Source organism: Mustela erminea, chromosome 1, assembly GCF_009829155.1.
Source record: "Mustela erminea isolate mMusErm1 chromosome 1, mMusErm1.Pri, whole genome shotgun sequence".
Taxonomy (NCBI): Eukaryota; Metazoa; Chordata; class Mammalia; order Carnivora; family Mustelidae; genus Mustela; species Mustela erminea.
Window position 1 is genome coordinate 103,431,721 of NC_045614.1, and position 22,987 is coordinate 103,454,707.

The 22,987-nt window shown below is 38.5% G+C and overlaps 2 protein-coding genes and 1 pseudogene across 10 annotated transcripts in view; 1 reads left to right on the forward strand and 2 right to left on the reverse strand.

Annotated features, from left to right (window-relative positions):
- The window catches only part of SENP5 (SUMO specific peptidase 5), a 62,736-nt gene that overhangs the window by 35,534 nt on the left and 4,215 nt on the right, over positions 1-22,987 (forward strand). For 3 of the 6 annotated variants that reach the window (XM_032336850.1, XM_032336865.1, XM_032336859.1), the window contains exons 3-8: positions 5,593-5,698; positions 5,840-5,978; positions 6,221-6,268; positions 11,312-11,389; positions 18,536-18,673; positions 21,385-21,468. In XM_032336850.1, the coding sequence (XP_032192741.1) occupies positions 5,593-5,698; positions 5,840-5,978; positions 6,221-6,268; positions 11,312-11,389; positions 18,536-18,673; positions 21,385-21,468 (593 nt within the window). Of the gene's footprint in view, positions 1-5,592; positions 5,699-5,839; positions 5,979-6,220; positions 6,269-11,311; positions 11,390-16,766; positions 16,849-18,535; positions 18,674-18,973; positions 21,482-21,796; positions 22,969-22,987 lie in introns of those variants that run through there. The other 3 variants (XM_032336876.1, XM_032336884.1, XM_032336893.1) reach the window with 3 other exon arrangements.
- LOC116586675 lies at positions 1,987-2,470 on the reverse strand (annotated as a pseudogene).
- Positions 1,987-22,987, reverse strand: part of NCBP2 (nuclear cap binding protein subunit 2) — a 33,854-nt gene continuing 12,853 nt past the window's right edge. Inside the window, exons 5-7 of one of the 4 annotated variants that reach the window (XR_004284098.1) lie at positions 13,968-14,034; positions 5,083-5,263; positions 1,987-3,179 (exon numbers count right to left, since the gene is read on the reverse strand). Coding sequence is in view for 3 of the 4 variants with exons in the window: in XM_032336912.1 (XP_032192803.1) it covers positions 14,010-14,034 (25 nt within the window). In the remaining variant the exon portion in view is untranslated. Of the gene's footprint in view, positions 3,180-5,082; positions 5,264-13,967; positions 14,035-22,987 lie in introns of those variants that run through there. The other 3 variants (XM_032336912.1, XM_032336939.1, XM_032336932.1) reach the window with 3 other exon arrangements.

The window sequence follows — 22,987 nt, forward strand, 5'->3', positions numbered from 1 at the left end:
AAATACAGAGATAGAGAAAGAAGGTTAATAGTTGCCAGGGGCTGGAGAGAGGGAACCATGAGGAGTGCCTAGTAACAGGTTCACATTTTCTTAGTGGAGTAATGCACTTGTTCTTGAATTAGGTGGTAGTAATGGTTGCACAGCTCTGAATATACAAACAAAAAACTGTACACTTTGGGAGTGATGTGTGTGTGTGTGTGTGTATGCAAATCACAACTCAGTAAAGCTGTTAAACAAGAGACCATTTTATAATCTCACATTGATAATACATGTTAAAGCATGATAGGAAACTCAAAAGCAGTAAACCAGTTTGACTCCATAAACATTAAAATCCTGCACATAAATGTAATGAGTAATAACATTTAAATAGTTAAAAATTTAATTTTCACGTTCCTGGAAGGCTCAGTGGGTTAAAGCCTCTGCCTCCGGCTCTGGTCATGATCCCAGGGTCCTGGGATCAAGCCCCACATCCGGTTCTCTTGTCAGCGGGGAGCCTGCTTCCCCTCCTCTCTCTGCTTGCCTCTCTGCCTACTTGTGATCTCTGTCAAATAAATAAGTAAAATCTTCTTAAAAATTAATTTTAAAATTAAAGCTTGTTGCCATTTCAAGGTTATAAAAATGTTCAACCCTGTTTTTTTCTAGACTATTAATGTGTTATTTTTACATTTTGCCATTTGGCATAAAGTAAATATGGATCCCTACTGCATTCTTCACATCAAAATTAATTCCAACTGTAAATAAACTATTTAGTTAATAGTTCTAATACTATTTATTGAGTAAATCATCTTTTCCTCGTGGTTATGAATTGCTCCCTGTTTTGGGGTCTCTTTCTGGGCTTGGTTTTTCTATTTCTATGCTAGCACTAGGCTGCTTTCATTACACCAAGTTTGTTTTATAATTTGGTGGGACTGGGCCTTCCTTCTCCTCTCTTGGCCTCCTTTTTCACATCTCCTCTTTAATCCTTTTCAAAAATTTCTAGGAATTTTGCACATTTTGGTCCCAATATTTGTTTTTTTCTAGATTTTTAAAAAAATTTTATTTATTTGTCAGAGAGAGTGAGCACAAGCAGGCAGAGTGGCAGGCAGAGGGAGAAGCAGGCTCCCCGCTGAGCAAGGAGCCCCATGCAGGACTCCATCCCAGGAGCGTTGGATCATAACCTGAGCCAAAGCCAAAGGCAGCCACTTAAATGATTGAGCCACCAGGTATCCCTGTTTTTTTCAATTTAATAAAAATAATGGTTTTTGATTGGTACTGCATTCACTTTTAGACTAATTTAGAGACAATTGCATTCATTACACTATTGAATTTTTCTGTTTAAAAATAAAGAATTACTCCATTTATTAACCTATATCCTTTATTAGAATTTTGCGATTTCTGCTTAGGTTTGCACATTCGTTAAGGTTAGTCTTAGATATTCCATGCCTTTCTTATTTTAAGATTTTGTTTTTAAGTAGTCTCTACACCCAGTGTGGGGCTCAAACCTACAACCTCAAGATCAAGAGTTACATGCTCTCCCAGCTGAGCCGGCCAGGTGTCCTATGCCTTCCATGTTTTTGATGGGATCTTTCTGACATGGGTATTGTATTTTGTTTGGAGAACCAAGTGGTTACATTCTTGTAACCACTTCTTTGCCCAATGAACTCCATTCCATATTCACAGCAGGATGTGACCCGGCAGTTACCTCAGGAAAAAACTGTCCTACAGAGTTCGTTTAACATGAGCAATTTAGGGCTCTGTGGGTTAAAACCTCTGCCTTCAGCTCAGGTCATGATCTCAGGGTCTTTGGATAGAGCCCCACATCGGGCTCTCTGCTCAGCAGGGAGCCTGCTTCCCCCCCTCTCTCTGCCTGCCTCTCTGCCTACTTGTGATCTCTGTCAAATAAAATCTTTTTTTTTAAAAATGAGCAATTTAACTTCTGAAATAACAGGTTGTTCTGAAAAAACAGGTTGTGTTTTTCATATTACTACCTTTTGTGGGGGCTTTTTGTTTTAAGTTCTTAGTTTATTAATCCTCTCATGAAAAATCTGCACAGTCTTCACAGATAAGTCACTGCAGAATCTACTCCTTTTTGCCAGCACCAACATTGGCTTTTGCTGTCCCCCTGACTTTCTACATTCTGTTCTTGTGTTCCTTTTGCTGTTTTCTTGAGGTTTTTTTTTCTTCTCATATACGTCATGTCTTGCAAGTCTGTTTGGGTTCATTTTTCTTTGCATAATCCAAGGAATCATAAATCATACCAAAGCCACTTGTCTTGCCACCACCAAGATGGGTTCTAAATTCAAATACAAAGATGACATCTGGTGTGGTCTTATACATTTTGGCTAGCTGTTTTGTGAATTTCTGTCTTAGCTACTGTTGCCTTTCTGGGGTGAAGAACATCAGTGACCATTTGTTTCTGCTGAAGTAGTAGGTTGGTCATGAACTTCCTGGTCCTCAAAGTTACTGTTTCGTTCATGATGGTGGCCAAGCTTCAAGCAGCCAGTGAGGAAAAGAACCATATTGCTACCTTTCGTACTTGTAGGATGGACTCTCATTTGAATTGTAGCTTTTGTTGTTTTATTTTTTCCTAACATTTGATCCTTTGTTTCTTGGTCACATTGATGTTTTAGCACTTTGGGAGTAAGAGAAATTGTGCAGACCAGATGCATTTTTTCCTTTTTGGTTCATTAGTTTCATGAATGCAAGTGGGTAAAGAATAATGGATTTAATTCTCATTTTAAGAAGTTTTCTGGGTAATTCTTGGCCAATGGGTATTAAAAGGGAAAGATGAAGGGAAATGGCCAATGGGTATTAAAAGGGAAAAACAAGCTGCTTCTGTAGAGAAAAGATAATAGGTATTCTGCTTTGGATGTAGCACAGCATAATAGTTAGTGGTTCACTTTCTGCAGTCCTATAACCATGATCACAATCAGAATCTTCACTTTGCCATATGCTAGTTAAGGGTACTTGGGAAAGTTCCTTAACCTCCCTAAGGTTCCTGTATCCATTTGTAAAGTAGGGATGCTAACACAGGGTAGTTATAAGGATGAAATGAGATGTATTAGTGCTTGGTTTATGATAGTGCTCTTTGACCGCCATTTTACTTCTGGTCCCAGTGAAATTTGTTTATCTTTGCGAAGGGTTCTCCTTGAAGATGCAAGCAGGGCCTTTCTACTGCATTGGAAATCCTTGTTTATCATCTGAAAGTGAAAACCAAAATACAGTTAAGAGGAAAAAATATATAATAACTTAAAATCCCCAAAACACTACTATCCATAGATAATAAAATTGTTAGCAAGGACACCTCTTTCCTGTGATACTAGTTTGGAATTGGGGTCCATATCCCCTTGATAGAGGAAACTGCTCTCTTATTCGAGGAGTCTGAATTAAGGGTGCTGGGCCTAAAGTTTAATCTTTTGTTATCAGGGGCATTATTCTGTATAAAATTTGTTCCTCAAATGCAGTATCGCAAATGTTGGTATTCCGTATCTTCGTTTGGGTTCATTCTCCCCAGTAGACACAAGGCCGTTCTTAGGTAACTATACGATCTTGTAAACACAGGCAACTGCATGCTCTATTTCTAGTTTAGAGACCCTAAATCCTTACTTCCTACTCTTATCAAGCTGCAACAAGGGATTCCCTTTCTGTTTCTCTATGCTTAAAGTCCAGACCAGAACCAGGCAAACAAGCACTCTTCCCTGTTTACTATATCCTGATCTTTGCTCTTAAGTGTTTCAAATTGGGGGCCTTCTGGTGGGAGACTAACAGAAGGAAGATAGGTTTTTCATACCCTTGTCTGACCATCCTCAGAAAGACCCACAAAATACACCACTCCACTCCTGGGACAGTCACTTCGTTGTGCTCTTTTTTGTCCTTTTGTATCAGTGTGTACCAGAGGCCATGCTCCGAAGTTAGAAAGGGAGAAAAAGGAGTTGGGTAAAATAAGTGGTTAACAGTATCTTTTCTTCCCATTTTAACTCAGTAGACTTGTCAGACTGAGGGTTAACTAGGTTGTTGCTCTGCCCATTCAGCATCAGTGAATAAATACCGTAAGTCAGCAGTTCTGTGAGCCTCTCAGCCTTCCCTCAGCTTCTTTGTATTTCCTTAGAAATAATGTTCTGGTTCTACTTTCCTACGACTTTTTCAGGTATGTTTCTTCAGTGGATCCTCTGGGAAGCCACCTGAAGACTATCCTATATTCTGGCCAAGGTCACCCTTGTTTCCCCTCTTAAAATGTGCCTCCCTGGTAACAACCAGTTAACTGTTACCCAGTTCACCTTACAGGGTTATTTTGTATCAGAAGTATAATAACACTACCCAATTGTATGATATTAAAAATGCCAGGGGCGCCTGGGTGGCTCAGTGGGTTAAGCCCCTGCCTTTGGCTCGGGTCATGATCTCAGGGTCCTGGGATCGAGCCCCGCATCGGGCTCTCTGCTCGGCAGGGAGCCTGCTTCCTTTTCTCTGCCTGCCTCTCTGCCTACTTGTGATCTCTGTCTGTCAAATAAATAAATAAAATTAAAAAAAAAAAGCCTTAGAATTTGTCCCTTGCTATGTGAAATTTACACACATTTACCAAAGAACACAGTGACAATGATCTCAACAATTAAATTGTGATTTTTAAAAAGATAATACCTTCAATCACCAAATGTAATAGACATTTAACCAGGTGATTAAACCCTTTAGGTATCACTCTTCAGGAGTTAGGATTCATCTTTAAGGTTAAGCTATTGAAGGATGTCAGTCTTTATTTCAGCTAGCGATTCCCTCTCTAATAGTGTGCATCAGTAGCTTAAAAAGTCAATGCGAAATATTACCTTCAGGCATTTCTCTCTCTCTCTTTTTTAAAGATTTTATTTATTTGACAGAGAGAGAGAGCACAAGCAGGCAGAGTGGCAGGCAGAAGCGGGCTTCTCGCTGAGCAGCAAGCCCAATGAGGGGCTCAATCTCCCAGGACCCTGGGATCATGATCCGAGCTGAAGGCAGGTACTTAACCAATGGAGCCACCCAGGCATCCCTAGATAGGGTCAGACTTGAGTTGAATTTCCGGACTGCCTGCTGGTATCCAAGAACTGCTTCGTGTTATGGGTGGGAGGAACATACCCCCATGCTGGAATTGGGTCCAGAATCTCATTTCTATTTGTTGGTGGAGTGCTGTTGTACATGTTAACTTTATGGCTTGATGGGTCATTTAACATCCAGTTCATGAGGGGTATCTTCTGCTGGCTCCTGTTATGTTCCACCAATGTCAAACTGATACAGTCTTTTGTTTCTTGAAAGTCATCTGGATTGGCCACGTTTTAAAAAAAAAAAAAATTCAATGGAGTAAATTTAAAGATCTAATTGACTTTATTAATTGATTCATGTATCAGGAGGCATTCCATGTAGTAAATAGAGGAGTTCTCTGGGCATTTCTCTTTAGATTGGAATGGTGAAGGCCTGATCTATTTTATTTTATCCTTTACAAAACGTAACTTTTAAAAGATTTCTTTGTAGCATAATATGGTATTATAGGTTAAATGTGTGGTAAGTGTCATGTATAGGTTAAGTATTGGGAGAATGAGTTTTTCTGGAAATGTTTTTTCCACTGTAATTTTTCTTCCTTTATTTAAGGATTCCTAGATGAGGTTATGAAGAAGTATGGCAGTTTGGTCCCACTCAGTGAAAAAGATGTCCTTGGAAGACTAAAAGACGTCTTTAATGAAGACTTTTCTAATAGGTTTGTCAATGATGCTTAAGTTAAGCCCTTGAAAATAAAATTGTTGGTATATATGACTTTTCTCTTAATAAAAAAAAGAAGATTTAGCAATAAATTGAGTAGAACTCATGTCTCTTTTCTTTCAAAATCTTTCTTTTTCAGAAAACCATTTATCAATAGAGAAATAACAAACTATCGGGCCAGACATCAAAAATGCAACTTCCGCATCTTCTATAATAAGCACATGCTAGATATGGATGATCTGGCAACTCTGGATGGTCAGAATTGGTTGAATGACCAGGTTAGTATATTGTGGGTTCTTGGTGTGGAAAAGTTGCAGAGGATGTTGGACCATAAAATATAATTAATCTTTGGGTTGGCCTCGCAGTTATCTTTTAGAATCAAAGATTCTTTACCCTTACTGAAGTGATTCATTCACTAACCCCAGTATCCAAACGGTAAATTGTCAGTGTTACTCATTCTGTATGGGATGTTATGAATTGTATAGGGTTAGTAAGCTGGTTTTATGTTGACTTTTTATAGGTCATTAATATGTATGGTGAGCTGATAATGGATGCAGTCCCAGACAAAGTAAGTGCAAAATTACTCTTCTTCAGGAGAGAGAATCCTTGTGTATTAAAATGAGATTTTTAAACTTTATGTATTTATTTGATATTCCTTAGATTTTTTTTTTTTAAAGATGTTTTTATTTATTTACTTGTCAGAGAGCGAGTGAGCACAAGCAGGGGGAATGGCAGGCAGAGAGAGAAGCAGGCTCCCCACTGAGCAAGGAGCCCAATGGGGGATTGGTCCTGGGATCATGACCTGAGCTGAAGGCAGATGCTTAACTGACTGAGCCACCCAAGCATCCCTGACATTCCTTAAAAAATTTTTTTAAAAGATTTTATTTATTTTTATCAAGATCAAAAGCTTTTGCACAGCAAAGGAAACAGTTAACAAAACCAAAAGACAACTGACAGAATGGGAGAAGATATTTGCAAACGACATATCAGATAAAGGACTAGTGTCCAAAATCTATAAAGAACTTAGCAAACTCAACACCCAAAGAACAAATAATCCAATCAAGAAATGGGCAGAGGACATGAACAGACATTTCTGCAAAGAAGACATCCAGATGGCCAACAGACACATGAAAAAGTGCTCCATATCACTCGGCATCAGGGAAATACAAATCAAAACCACAATGAGATATCACCTCACACCAGTCAGAATGGCTAAAATTAACAAGTCAGGAAATGACAGAAGATGCTGGCGAGAATGCGGAGAAAGGGGAAGCCTCCTACACTGTTGGTGGGAATGCAAGCTGGTGCAACCACTCTGGAAAACAGCATGGAGGTTCCTCAAAATGTTGAAAATAGAACTGCCCTATGACCCAGCAATTGCACTACTGGGTATTTACCCTAAAGATACAAACGTAGTGATCCAAAGGTGCACCCGAATGTTTATAGCAGCAATGTCCACAATAGCCAAACTATGGAAAGAACCTAGATGTCCATCAACAGATGAATGGATAAAGAAGATGTGTATGTATACACAATGGAATACTATGCAGCCATCAAAAGAAATGAAATCTTGCCATTTGCGACAACGTGGATGGAACTAGAGCATATCATGCTTAGCGAAATAAGTCAAGCGGAGAAAGACAACTATCATATGATCTCCCTGATATGAGGAAGTGGTGATGCAACATGGGGGCTTTAGGGGATAGGAGAAGAATAAATGAAACAAGATGGGATTGGGAGGGAGACAAACCATAAGTGACTCTTTTTTTTTTTTTTTTTTTTTTTTTTTTTTATTTCCAGCATAACAGTATTCATTATTTTTGCACCACAACCCGTGCTCCATGCAATCCGTGCCCTCTATAATACCCACCACCTGGTACCCCAACCTCCCACCCCCCCGTCCCTTCAAAACCCTCAGATAGTTTTTCAGAGTCCATAGTCTCTCATGGTTCACCTCCCCTTCCAATTTCCCCCAACTCCCTTCTCCACTCTAAGTCCCCCATAAGTGACTCTTAATCTCACAAAACAAACTGAGGATTGCTGGGGGGAGGGAGATTGAGAGAAGGGGGGTGGGGTTATGGATATTGGGGAGGGTATGTGCTTTGGTGAGTGCTGTGAAGTGTGTAAACCTGGCGATTCACAGACCTGTACCCCTGGGGATAAAAATATATGTTCATAAAAAATTAAAAATTTAAAATTAAAAAAAAGAAAAGATTTTATTTATTTATTTGACACAGAGAGAGAGAGATCAAAAGTAGGCAGAGAGGCAGGCGGAGAGAAAAGGGGAAGCGGGCTCCTTGCTGAGCAGAGAGCCAGACATGGGGCTCGATCCCAGAACCCTGAGATCATGACCTGAACTAAAGGTAGAGGCTTAACCCACTGAGCCACCCAGGCGCCCCAACATTCCTTAGATTTTTAAAAGTGTTCGATTTTGGGGCGCCTGGGTGGCTCAGTGGGTTAAGCCGCTGCCTTCGGCTCAGGTCATGATCTCAGGGTCCTGGGATCGAGTCCCACATCGGGCTCTCTGCTTAGCAGGGAGCCTGCTTCCTCCTCTCTCTCTCTCTCTCTGCCTGCCTCTCTGCCTACTTGTGATCTCTCTCTGTCAAATAAATAAAATCTTAAAAAAAAAAAATAAAAGTGTTCGATTTTGCCTTGTTCAGGTACTAGAGTTCGACAGAAGTTCTCTACAATAGTTTAGTATAAAAAAGTCCTGTGCCATCATTTTCTTCATATTAGTTTCAAAATGGGTATGCTGATTCTTCAGGAGACCTTTTTTTTAAAAGATTTTCTTTTTAAGTAATCTCTATACCCAACATGGGGCTTGAACTCACAACCCTGAGATCAAGAATCACATGCTCCTCTGACTGAGCCATCCAGGCACCCCAAAGAGGCTTTTTAAAAAATGGTGTTAAGAGGGCACCTGGGTGGCTTAATTATTAAGCATCTGCCTTCCGCTCAGGTTGTGATCCCAGGGTTCTGGGATTGAGGCTCACATCAGGCTCCCTGCTTGGTGGGAGGCCTGCTTCTCCCTCTCCCACTCCCCCTGCTTTTGTTTCTGAACCTCTCTCTCTCTGTCAAATAAATAAATAAATAATCTTTTAAAAATAAATAAAATTAAAAAGGTATTAAGAAATAAATGTTAACTGAGTACATTTAAGAATCTTACTGGCTTTATTCAAATGATTCATGAACTGGGCAGCATCTTACTAAGAGGTAAAATGGAGCTTTGAAGAGCCATACAGAATACAAGACTTACAAGGCAGAAGGGGCAGGACAATGAAGTTAATAACAAAGAGCAGATTGGTTGCAGCGAAGTCACCTTCCTCTAGGGGAAGACAGGGTCTAACAAGCAGATTACCTCAGTAGTGCTGACCAGGTAATTCTATTAAGACTCTGCAGTCCTGAGAGAGAGTGAAGTTGTACGTAGGTTAGGTATTTTGGCTTTGGTGACGTGGGCTAAGCATAAGTCAACACTAAGTTAGATTCCATTTTGGGCTTGCTGTCTCTTTTTTAACAGTGGGGAGATACACAAAAGGGATATATTATTTGCTTTCAGCTTTTAATTTAAAGTTTCGTTCTCTTGAAAGATCTAATATAGTAGTATTCATTATCACTTCTTTTGTAGATTAATCTTTGATACTCTGTTTAAATACAGACAAACCTGGGGCACTTGGGTGGTTCAGTCAGTTAAGTGGCTGCCTTCGGCTCAGGTCATGATCTCAGGGTCCTGGGATTGAGCCCCACATCAGGCTTCTTGCTCAGTGGGGAGCCTGCTTCTCCCTCTGCCTGCTGCTCCCCGTTTGTGTTTGTTCTCCCCACCCTCCGCCTCTGTGTCAAATAATGAATGAATGAGAGAAATTGTAAACAAAAAAAGAAAAAAAATTAAAACAAAAAACCAACCCCCCCAAAAAACCCTCCTTGAACTCTAAAATTCTCATAAGAACTTAGATATTATTAAAATTATTTTTTAATTTAATTTTTCTGAATATGCAGATTGCCTGATGGGCAGCCTTTGAGTTCAACATAGAAAACCTTTCCAAGTACTTTATAAACTTTTATAAATCTAATAATTTAAACAGGTAGATATAATGCATCTGAGATTCCAACACTATGATTATAGACAAAATGTCGTATAACTTCCCATTAAAACCACAAATCTGTTTTCCATTTTAAACTGGAATCATGAGGGGCACCTGGGTGGCTCAGTCGTTAAACGTCTGCCTTGGGTTTAGGACAAGATCCTAGGGTCCTGGGATTGGGCCCCAAGTTGGGCTCCCTGCTCAACAGAAAGCCTGCTTCTCTCTTTTCCTCTCCCCCTGTTTATATTTCCTCTCTTCCTTTCTCTCTCTGTGTCAAATAAATAAATAAATAGATAAATATGAATTTAAAAATAAATATAAATAAAAAATAAATTGGAATCATGAGGCTAGTCTGTTGGATTCTCTTTTATGTAAAATTCTCATCATCACCAGAAGGTTTAAACCTAAACACATATAGATGATTTTTAACAAAAAACTATTAGTTTCAAGGATATAATTTGCCTTCATTACTTTTACATTTAATTCTGAACCTTCATTGGATTAAAAGGATACTTACTTAAGGTAGTTGTTCTCAAAGTGTAGTCCCCAGACCAGCAGCATCAGCATTACCTAGGAATTTACTAGAGATACAAAATTCTGAAATCTAACCCACCCCTATGAAATCAGAAACTGGAGGTGAGGCCCAGCAATCTGTGTGTTTTTTGTTTTGTTTTGTTTTTGAGTAAACAATTGTGTGTGTGTGTGTGTGTGTGTGTGTGTTTTAATAAGCCCTCTGGATTCTGATACACGTGAAGTTTGAGAATCACTGTTCTAGAAATAGCTGCAACAAGCTCTTTTTATTGACATCTTATGCTGCAGAGTTCTAAAAACAAATGTGCATTAGGATCTTCTGGATTGCTGAGCTCTACTCTCAGTTTCTTCATTAGGAGGTCTGAGGTGGAGCCTGAAAATTTGCATTTTAGCAAGTTCCCAGGTGATGCTGATACTGCTGATCTGGTGATCACAACCTGAGAACCTCAACTAACGGAAGTATTTTCATCTCAAGTGAGTCAGAGTTAGAGTGAACAGTTTAAGACCACAAGATGCTTACTCTCTCAGTTGAGCTGATCCTAATTTATAAGTCAGAAATTTCAGTGCTAGAAATATTCATTTTAAAGCCTTTTAGTAGTTGTTATGACAGCAGGAGTCTGCAAATCCACGTCCTTAGAGGGCGTTAATTTTGTAAGCCATATCCCTTGAGTACAAGGTAATGTTAACCTCATTCTTTCTTAGCCTCTTTCAGTTTTATCACAAGATTTGGAGAGATTTGTCAGGTTGCTTTTCCACTTGCTTAGATTTAGGTGATCTATTTATTTACTGTCCCAGTTCTGACTATAGAACACCGTTGTTCCAAGAAAATCTGGAATAGAATCTTCTGTGAATCATGTAATGTGTTTTCTATAGAAGAAACTTTCCCTCACTTTTTGGTCTATCTTACATACAAGGGTTTTTTTAATTTCCATTTTCTTTTGAAGTTAAATCTGTGCACAGCTTAATATAATCTGGGTGCTTGTATTTGATGTCTCTTCTAGGTTCACTTCTTCAACAGCTTTTTTCACAGACAGCTGGTAACCAAAGGATATAATGGAGTAAAAAGATGGACTAAAAAGGTATTCCCTTTATTTCTTTTTTATTCTAAATTTGAAATGCAGAGAAGCCATTTTGAGTAGAAGGGTAAGAACTTTAATGTCAATATGATATTAATTAGAAAGACTCTTAAAAAAAAAATCTTTAGGGGCGCCTGGATTGCTCAGTGGGCTAAAGCCTCTGCTTTCGGCTCAGGTCATGATCCTAGGGTCCTGGGATTGAGCCCTGCATCGGGCTCTCTGCTCAGCAGGGAGCCTGCTTCCTCCTCTCTCTCTGTCTGCCTCTCTGCCTACTTGTGATCTCTGTCAAATAAATAAATAAAATCTTTAAAAAAAAAAAAAAAAAGCAAGTCAAGTCAGAATACTTGGCTCAAAGGACAGGCTGGCTCTTTTGTTAAGGAGGGGCTAATGCAGTTGTTGACTTGAAGTTGAAGCCAGTGCTCATTGACCATTCTGAAAATCCCAGGGCCTTTAAGAATTATGCTGAATCTACTCTCTCTGTGTGTTCTATAAATGGAAAAATCCTTGCTGACAGCACATCCATTTTCAACACAGTTTACTGAATATTTTAAGCCCACTGTTGAGAACTATTGCTCAGAAAGATGTCTTTCAAAATAAGACTGCTCATTGACAACACATCTGATTACCTTAGGGTTCTGATGGAGATGTCTAACAAGGTTAATGTTGTATTCATGCCTGCATAAACTCCATTCTGCAGCCCATTGACTGAGGAGTAATTTCAACTTTCAAGTCATATTATTTAAGAAATACATTTCATAAGACTATACCTGCCATAGATTCCTTGGTTGGATCTGGTCATAGTTAATAGAAAATCCGGAAAGGATTCATCATTCTAGATGCCGTTAACATTTGTGATTCATGGGAAGAGGTCAAAATAGAAACATAAACAGGAGTTTGGAGCATGTTTATTCCAGCTCTCTTGGACTACTTTGAGGGGTTCAAGATATTAGCGGAAGAACTGACCACAGATATGTGGGAAATAGTAAGGGAACTAGAATTAGAAGTGGAGCCTGAATGGGGCACTGGGTGCTGCAGTCGGTAAAGCATCCAGCTCTTGATTTCAGCCCAGGTCATGGTCTCAGGGTCATGCGATTGAGCCCTGCATCTGCCTCTGTGCTCAGCGCAGTCTGTTTTGAGACTCTCTGCCTCTACCCCTTCCCCGACTTGCACTCTCTCTTTCTCTCAAATAAACTCTTAAAAAAAAAAAAAAGGGAGCCCGAAGATATGACTGAATTGCTGGAATCTCATGACAAAACTTGAACAGTTGAGGATTTTTTTTTTAATTTTAATTTTTAAAAAGATTTTATTTGAAAGAGAGTGAACATAAGCAGGGCGGGGGGTGGGGCAGACACACCACTGAGCAGGGAAGCCCAATGCGGGGCTTGATCCTATGTGACCTGAGCCGAAGGCAGACACTTAATCAACTGAGCCACCCAGGTGCCCTGAGGAATTGCTTCTTATAGATGAGCAAAGAAAATGGTTTCTTGAGATGAAATCTACTTTTGGTGAAGATGCTGTGACAATTGCTGAAATGACAACAAAGGATTTACAGTATTACGTAAACCTGATTGATAAAGAAGTTCTGTGGGTAAATGCTGTCAAGTAGTATTATATGCTACAGAGGAATTGTTTGTGAAAGGAAGAGTCTATCGATTGTAAACTTCACTGTTATCCGATTTTAAGAAATTGCCACAGCCACCCAATCTTCAGTACACTACCTTCTTGATCAGTCAGGAGCCATCAACATTGAGGCAAGACCCTCCCCAGCAAAAAGATCATGGTTCACTGTGAGTGAGTTAGCATTGATGATGGCTGGCATTTTTAGCAGTATTTTTAAATTAAGGTATGTTTATTGTTTAAGATATGTTTTTGTTTTTTAATTAAGGTATGTTTATTTTATGCTGTGTACTTAATTGACTACAGTTTGTGTAAATAAGTTTTATATGTACTTGGAAACCAAAATCATTTGACTCACTTAATTTTAGTGGTCTGGAACTGAACCCACAATATCTCTGTGGTGTATATGACAAATAAATGTAAAATGAACAAGAAAGGTTGAAAACAAAGCGACAGTTAAAGAGGTACTAGACAAATGTAAACTGAGATAAAGTGGTAGCCAAAAAGGAGGAATGGCAGTATTAGGAGCAGATGAGGTAGATATTAAGGTAAAAAGTAAATTATGTGATAAGATTTCAATATATAGAAATCTAACAAAATTACAGAAGGAGATCTTGATAAAATAGTGATAGCAGGAGACTTCTTGTAGTTGGATAGAGCAGGCTGACATAAAACAAAATCATAAAATAATAATACAACCAGTACTACATTTAGTTTAATAACTCTATACTAGATTTTGTAAAAACTGATCATGCATTTATTTGGCCATATAGAAAATTATTACCTATGTTATTCTTTGGTCACAGTTCAGTAAAAAATAAGTAAAGGTGGCCAAAAAAATCTAACAATCTGAAAATTTTACAGATATGCATATAACTGCATATGAAACACTTGGATCTAAAAATTTTTAAAAGAAATTATATACCAGTTGTCTAAAAAGGGATGGAAAGGGGAAACATCTTACCAAGCACTGTGGAACACAATGAAGGCTGGTTTGAGAAGAAAGTTAATGGCCATAAATGCCTTTATCACTAAAGAAAAAATGAAAAATAGAAGAATTAAGTACTCATTAAATTAGATTATATGAAGATAAATTACAAAATGACCAAGGATTTGAATGCAACAAAAATAAATAAAACCATGAAAATACTAAGAAAAGTACTAAGAAAGTCCTTATAAGAACTTGCTAAAAATAATCTCAGGGTAGCTAAGTCTGTTCTCTGTACAACTTAAAAGTTTACAAAAGAAATATGAATTAATTCAGTTACATAACAAGAAAAAATAACTATTTAAAACAGGAGCAGTGTAGGGGACACCTGGGTGGCTCAGTTGATTAAGCATCCCACTCTTGATTTCAGCTCAGGTCATGATCTCAGCATTGAGATCAAGTCCTGTGGTCAGGCTCTGCTGGGAATGGAGCTTGCTTAAGGTTCTCTCCCTCTGTCATTTCCTGCACCCTCCCCCCTCCCCAGCATGAGAACACTCCAGCTCTCTCTCTCAAAAAAAGGAGCAATTGTAAAAAGACAAACTGGGAGGGGTACCTGGGTGGCTTGGTTCTTAAGCGACTGCCTTCAGCTCAGGTCATGATCCCAGGGTCCTGGGATCGAGCCCCATATTGAGCTCCCTGCTCAGCAGGAAGCCTGCTTCTCCCTCTTCCATTCCCCCTGCTTGTGTTCCCTCTCTCACTGTCTCTCTCTGGCAAATAAATAAATAAAATCTTTAAAAAAAAAAAAAAAAAGACAGACTGGGGGGAAAATTGCCATTAATGTCACAGAACTAATTTTCTTAATGCAGAAAGGATTTATATAAATGGATAAGACAAAGACTTCACCAACTAAATAGAAAAATGGGTGGGTGATACAAATGAAAAGATTTGTGGTAAAGAAAGGGTTATTACTGTTGTGGATATAAATCCTTTGTCAGGTCTAGGTTTTGTGATTTCAGTCTGTGGCTTTTCTACTTATTTTAACCGTGTGTTTTGGTAAAAATTTTAATTTTGAGGATTTCTCCATATGGATATCTCGTTGTTCCAATGTCATTTGCTTGAAAAGACTTCTCTTTCCTAGTTTAATTGTGTTGGCACCATTGTAGAAAGTCAACTGACCACATACGTACGGGTCTGTTTTTGCACTTTATGCTCATTTCCATTGACCTTTGTTCTTAATGTTAATACCACAGTTTTGATTACTGTATCTTATAGTACATCTTGAAATCAGTGTAAGATGGCTAGATTTATCCTTTTTCCAGACTTTTTTGGGAATTCTAGGTCTTTTGCATTTTCATACAAATTTTAGAATTAGCTTGTCAGTCTGTTTTTTAAAGAAAATCTGTTGGATTTTGATTAGGATTGTGTTTATATGTTCGTTTGGGGAGAATAGACATTTTAGCAGTATTAAGTCTTCCAGTCCATGTGTGTGGTATATGTTCCTTTCATTTTGGCTCTTCATTTTTCTCAGCAGTATTTTGTAATTCTTAGTATGCCGGTCTTGCACATATTTTTAAAAAACACAACCCTGGTGTGCCTGGGTGGCTCAGTTGGTTAGGCAACTGTGTTTGGCTTGGGTCTTGATCCTGGAATCCCAGGATCAAGTTCGACATCAGGCTCCCTACTTGGTGAGGAGTCTGCTTCTCCCTCTGATCTCCCCTCTCGTGCTCTCTCTCATTCTCTGGTGGCTCAGTTGGTTGAGCCTCTGCCTTCGGCTCAGGTCATGATCTCAGGGTTCTGGGGTCAAGCACCACGTTGGGCTCTCTGCTCAGTGGGGAGCCTGCTTCCCCCTCTGTCTTCCTACCTCTCTGCCTACTTGTGATCTCTGTTAAATAAATAAATAAAATCTTAAAAAAAACCCTAAGGATTTCATATTTCTGAAACTTCTGAAATTTTTAAAACGTTACCTTCCAGTTGTTTGGTGTGAATTGACCTCATAGCCATCGACCTTACTGGAATCACTGGTTGTAGGAGCTTTTTTGCTTTTTTTTAAAGATTTATTTATTTATTTTGGAGTGAGTGAGTGAGAGCGAGCGCATGTGTACATGTTGGGGGAGAGGCAGACAGAGGAGAAAGAGCGATTCTCAAGCCGGACTCTGCTGAGGACAGAGCCCAGTGCAGGGTTTAGTCCCACAACCACAGGATCATGACCTGAGCTGAAATCAGGAGTCAGCCAGTTAGCCATCTGAGCCACCCAGGCACTCCTCCTCCAGGAGCTTTTTTGTAGATTGTCAGATTTTCATAATCATGTCTGTAAGTAGTGTTTTATTTCTTCCATTCTAAACTGTATGCTATTTTTTCTTGCCTCACTGCACTGGCTGGGACTTCTGTTAGAATGTCTTTGCCTTGTTCTCAATCTTAGGAGAAAAGCATTCAGTCTTTTCCTACTATTTATGATGTCAATCAGAGAGGGTTGCTGCTTCTGTTGTTTTTAAGATTCATTTATTTATTTTAGAGAGCACACATGAGTGGGAGAAGGGGCAGAGGGCGAGAATCCCCACTAAGTGCAGAGCCCACAGCAGGGCTCAGTCCCATGACCCATGAGATAATGACCTGAGCGGAAATCAAGAGTCAGAGACTCAACTGACTGAGCCACCCAGATACCTGTGTGGGATTTTTTGTAACTATTCTTCATCAGGTTAAGTAAGTTTTGCTCCTATTCGTAGTTTGCTGAGAGTTTTTAATCCTAAATGGATGTTGAGTTTTATCAAATGCTTTTCCTGCATCTAAGGAGAGTTTCCTATGCTTTTTCATCTTTATTCCTTAAATGGAACCCAGAGGGATGGAACAGCACCAATCTTGAGACATTAACAGTCTCAGGGCCACATGATGGCTCTGGAAGTTTCAGCTTGATCATGACGTAAGTTTGCTTCTGTTTACAGAGCATGGGTTAATAAAGCAGATCACATGATAGGACTATATTCTTCACCTGGGAGGGACAGTGAAGTTTCTTTGTACTCCTTTTACAGGGAGGACAACAAATTGGGATCAATAGTATAATCTTCCACACATATCATTCTTAATTGTATGTATAAAGTGTGTGTTGGGGGCAAGTGCCTGGGTGGTTTAGTCATTTAAGTGTACGACTCCTGGTTTTAGTTCAGGTCATGATCTCTGGGTCATGAGATTGAACCCTGCACTGGGATCTGCGCTTGGCACAGAGTTTGTTTGAGATTCTCCCCCTCTCTCTGCCTCTCACCCCACTCATGTTCTTGAGTATGCTCTCTCTCAGAATCTCTGAGAGAAAAAAAAAAAGGTGTGACAAAACGTATTAAAAAGAAAAATAATCTGGAAAGATACACACTGAAGTGTATTTTTTTCTGTATTTATTTCAAAATTTTTAAATTAAAAAGTTTCCTTTTGAGAAGAATATAAAATTTGATCTCATTTAATATTGTATTTTAGATGTGAGTCCTTGTTTCAGATATTCAAAATTTATGCATTGGGAAGGACCAGCTGTCCTCGTATTTCATTCTGTCCACCCCACTTCTCAGGTTAATGGATGCGAAAATTGGAAAAGTAGAACTGCTAAAGTGCTTTGCTCCAAGATCTTGTTGACTAGTAGAGGATTCATCTAGAGGCAGGACATTACCTGAATATCAGAAAGCAAGGAAGGCTTGAGAAATACCTTGTTAAGAATCTGATGTAGTTGAAAATAGCCTTGTGATTGTTTTAAACCATGGAATCAATTAAAAAAAAAAAAAACCACCTGTCAAAAAATATCTGAAAAAAGAAACTCATTGACTTTTTTACAGGTGTTTATTGAGCACCTACTACTTTATCAGCCAATCCACAACTGGGGTTTTAAATGGAAGAGTAAATATTTCTAAATTGTAAAGGATGTGTAAATAATTATTAAGGCTATTTTTCTCAATTTTGATATCTGGGAGACCTGAGGGTAGTGATAATGGTGATAGTTAAGAGTCACTGGCTACATGTAATGTGTGAAAGCAGTTTTACACATCTTACATGTATTATCACTCTCAACAGCTTCATAAGGTAGATATTGTTATCTGTAATTTATAGTTGAAGAAATCAAGGAACAAAGAAGCTTACAAAAATTGCCAAAGTCATCTTGCCAGTAGGTGGAGGAGGTGTAATTAACCAGACTTAACTTCCAAACCCATGATCATAACTATGATATGGAGTCTATAAATAAAGAAGGCTTATAGTCTGCTGTTTTCTAATACCATGATTCCTAAGTAAGAATTGAGTCAAAGTCAAATGCGTACACAAGAAAATTAAGCATATAAAAGTAAGAGGCTAAGCAAGGTTAACTACTTGAAAAGGTGTATGCACAGGTGTGTCAGGTTAAATGTGAAGTGGTGCTTTCTAGATCTTCAGTTTTCTTATTGTCTATTATGGCTTAGTAGTTACAAGCATGGGCCTTTAGATTCCAACCTGGGTTCAAATTTTGGCTTCACCACTTTCTGCTTTTATGGCCATGGGCAGGTCAAAAGTCAGTAAATGGAAGCTGCTGCCATTGTTCTTTTGAATAGTCTGTGGTGATGGCTGCATTTTTCTCTTCCTTTTTTCTTTTTAATCAGGTGGATTTGTTTAAAAAGAGTCTTCTGTTGATCCCTATTCACCTGGAAGTCCACTGGTCTCTCATTACCGTGACACTCTCTAATCGAATTATTTCATTTTATGATTCCCAAGGCATTCATTTTAAGTTTTGTGTAGAGGTAAGTTAATATACTGCTTGTATTTTCTCATTCATCTTGTGATCAAACAGTATCTTAGAACAGCAGAAGTCAGTCTGATAGAGCATCAGTTTCTGTCATACAGACTTTCAAAAATGTTGGGAGAGAAAAGGACTACTGCAAGAGGAATCCCAGATTGGGGGGAAGTAGAGGTAGCTATCTGTGCTCTGGATCCCCCTTCTGAGATACATGCCCTATTTAGATTTTGTCAGATATTTTCCTGCCTTCCCATAAAGCTACATTTTGTATGTGGACAGAAATCATTTTCTTTGTTTCTCTTAGAGCTGTAATGGGCATGTAGCTTCAAAATAACTCATGCAGAATGAGTTATAATCAAGAGAATCAGCTGGCAAAATACGAGAGCTCAACTAACAGAAGTTCAACAGGATGGTAGGAGGCAAAGCAAGAAAAAAATCAGTAGGTTCCCTGATTTTCTCTCACTAAGAAGGATGAGTTAGGAAATTCAACTAAAAACAAGATTCCATTTTCAAAAGCAACAACGATGTAAATTGCCCAGAAGTATACCCTATCAAAAGTTATGGAAGTTGTTGAAGATGAAAACTCTATATTTAAAGGAGCTCTGGACAGTGGAAAGACAGGAAGACAGACTCAGTATGAGAAAGAGATCAATTATCCTCAAATTAATATATACCCATTTGTCATAATCAGTTTCCCAAGAGGATTTTGAATGAAACCGGATAAGCTTATCCTAAAACCCATATTGCAGAATTCATAGCATGAACAATGGGGAAGGAATCCTTGGTCTACTACATATCAAACCATAACACACAGTTTTAATAAATAAAACTGTACTTATATTGGCTTAGGAATAGACAAGTAAATTGGTGTAACAGCACAGAGAATCCAGAAATTTCTCATGTATATGAAGAACCTGGTATATGATAAAATTGGGAAAAGACAGGCTATTCAGTATATGCTGTTGTGAAAAGCAGTTGTCTATTTGGAAAAGTAAAATACAGCTCCTTCACACTGTTTGTATAAACAAATTCCACATAAAACAGTGACCTAAATATAAAACACAAAACTGTAAAAGAATAAAATACAGTAAATGTCAAGTTCTTGGATTAGGGAAGGATTTCTGACATAGAACCATAAAAGCAAAAAAAAGACATAAAAGAACAGACTGATAAACTGGGCCATAATTTAAAACTTATGTATGTCATAAAATTTACAGATAAGGGTAGATGTGGGGAAAATGTTTGTGATGTAATAATCACTACCCAGAATATATAAAGAACTCATACAAATAAATAAAAGGACTTAATAGAAATGGACAAAGGTTAAATTAAGTAATTTTTAGGAAGAATGCAAATAGCCTATCAACACATGGAGAGATGATCAGTCTTACCAGAAGTACAGGAAATGCAAATTAAAACTATTATCAGGGCTCCATGTTTTGCCTATTAGGCATTGATGGTATTCAGGTGTTTATGTGGATATAAGGAAACCAGGTTTCCTATTTTCTGATGGAGTGTATTAATTGATATAGCAAGCCCCTTGGGGGAGAATTAAAATTCTGATCAGTTCTAAGTGTTTTGTAAATTTATAAAGGTGTATGTCCTAGAGGCGTCTGGCTACCTCAAGTCAGTGGAGTATGCACTCATTCCAGGGTCCTGAGTTCAAGCCCCATGTTGGGCATGCAGCCTATTTTTTAAAAAAAAGTATATCCTATTACACACCAGTTGTTTCTTGGTATCTGCTCCATTAAAAATGCTTGTGTATGAATGTGCACAGTGATAGGGCAAGTACCAGGATGTTCACTGCAGCATTACTGGATAGTAAGAAAAATCAAAACCACCTAAATTTAGCTCTACCAACAGAATAGCTAAATACACTATAGTATATTCATAGTTAAACTGACCATAGCAGTTAAAAAAATACAGATTTCCATGTCCTAACACGGAAAGATCTCCAAGATGTACTGGGTTTTAAAAGGCAAGTTGCAGAATGATGCGGTAGAATATGTGTGCATGTGTGTACATGCATGTGTGCATAAACACACAGCTGTATGTATAAACATACTTCATCTTCAGAGGGGTTAGTTTAAGTCCTGTAACGTCTGACTTCACCTTAGATGCAGAGAGAGCTATGGATGTAGAAAGCACAAGGAAAGTTTGAAACTCTGACAGGCTTCATCCTGGAAGAGATTTCCGCAGTGGACTTGACTGTATTTAGTATCCAGAATGGGTTTCAGTATAACTTTTAGAAACTGCATTATACCTTTACCTACAGCCCTCAAAATACAGATTATCTAAGGCAGGGAATGTTTGTCATTTAGTTCCAGTTACTGATTTCTGCCATGGGTTCCTTCTTTGTATTGAGCATTGGCAGTAATCAAGACTTTCTTTTTGTCTTGCCAGTATTTATTTAAATTTCTCATTCAGCAAGTTGGCTTACTGCTGGAAAAGGCTGACCATCTTATAAAAAGTTCCAATTAAAACATATACGGGTGTCCACAGCCTAAATGCATACCTGAGTATAGAAGGTCTGAGTCACTGTGAAGTGAAATGTCAGAAATAAAGTTCAGCTTATTTAAACTTTAAACTCTAATGCAGACTTTGCCCAGTGGTGGGACCACAGCTTTCTCCTTTGCTTCTATCTGCTGTGGGCAGGTTCCATTTTTCACCAACTGATGGAACACAGCATCTGTGTTGTGGTTTCTTTTTAACCAGAATATAAGAAAGTATTTGCTGACTGAAGCCAGAGAAAAAAATAGACCTGAATTTCTTCAGGGTTGGCAGACTGCTGTTACAAAGGTAAGTACGTGACAAAAATGAAAACTCAGGCATGTCAGGGGGATGGAATCATCTTAGGGGTGGGTGTCTTTAAGAAGCATTTTAAGACTGATGATGGAGATAACCAGTGAGAGTCTGGAGGCTGCAGAGAGGCAGCTTAGAGTAAACCTCTGTTTAGTATTGATCATCTAGGGCTTCGTTTCCCAGTGCTTGTGAGGAACAAATTTACTCATTTCATCCTTGGGGCAGCTGCTAATGATATGATTGCTGTATTGGGGGGAAAAAAGAAAAAAATAGATATGTGACTTTTTTCTTTTGGTGGCGCCTGCCTCTTGCCTCTTATTTCCAGATGACCCACATAGACCCAGAGAAATGCTGAAAAGACCATATGGATCCACTAAGGGAGGAAGTGCACTGGGCTTCTTACCAGGCATTTGGGGAAGACAGTGTCTTGAGTGTTTCAGTCTGAATGCAGCACTACGTTTGCCCTATAGATACTCAGGCTATATGTGGGGCAGAGTGCCCAGGCATGTCTTCTCATTGCTGTCGCAGATACCAATGTCTTAACATTTTATGGTCCCTGCTTTATTGTTTTCAAAGTGTTTTTGCCTGTGTGATCTTATCTGATCCTTACAACCTGTGAGGTAGGCAGATTGGTCATTTAGGGATGAGCATCATCTTTATTCTATAGGTGAGAAAACTGAAGCATAGGTGTGACCTTCCCCAAAGGCCATCAGAACTATTCAGAGTCAGGCCCTTGACCTCAGGTCTGTCTAGATCACTGAACACAATCTTAAAAGAGGTAAAGTTTTGAAACAAACTTTAAGCCAAACCCCAAAGGACCAGATTTGTTCATCCTTGAACTGTACTGAAAGCTAAGTACTTTCAGCTATGTATTAAAAGCATGTATTGAAAACATATTAAACATATTAAAAACTAGGTATTAAAAACTATGTAATTAATAACCTAGTCTTTTAGTTTAAACCAGAATTGAACTTATAAATTGTCTAAATTTACCCAACTAGAATATCCAGGTACTCTAAATTTAGTCAGGATCTTTCATACTCCCATTTTAGGCAGAATACATAACCAGTTCTTTTGGAAACCTGCTTATCTTTATGATTTCTTTGAAAGAATAAAGATTTGTGTAGTAGGAGATCAAAAGTGGAGACTGCTAAGCAGGATCGTTAGGAAGTATTCAGAGTCCAGGCATACGCTTTTTGATCCACAATCCTATTTTGGTCAGTAATCTGACAGCAGAACTAGTAATCCAAATGGAAGTTTTAAAGTGGGATTTTGATTTCCTATTTCTCCCATTTAGGCAAAATGTTCTGTAAATTACAGTTGGTTGCTTGCTCTTTGGTATGGCTAGATACTTCCATAAAATCCCATACTTTAAATACCAGAGGTATATACCAGTACACCAGCTGTCTTGGACAGAGATGGATTTTTGTCTTTTGCTCATCTTTCCATAAAAACAAATTATCTGAAGACAAGTACTTGGGTTTTATTTTAATGATCATTTTGTTTTTCTCTTTAG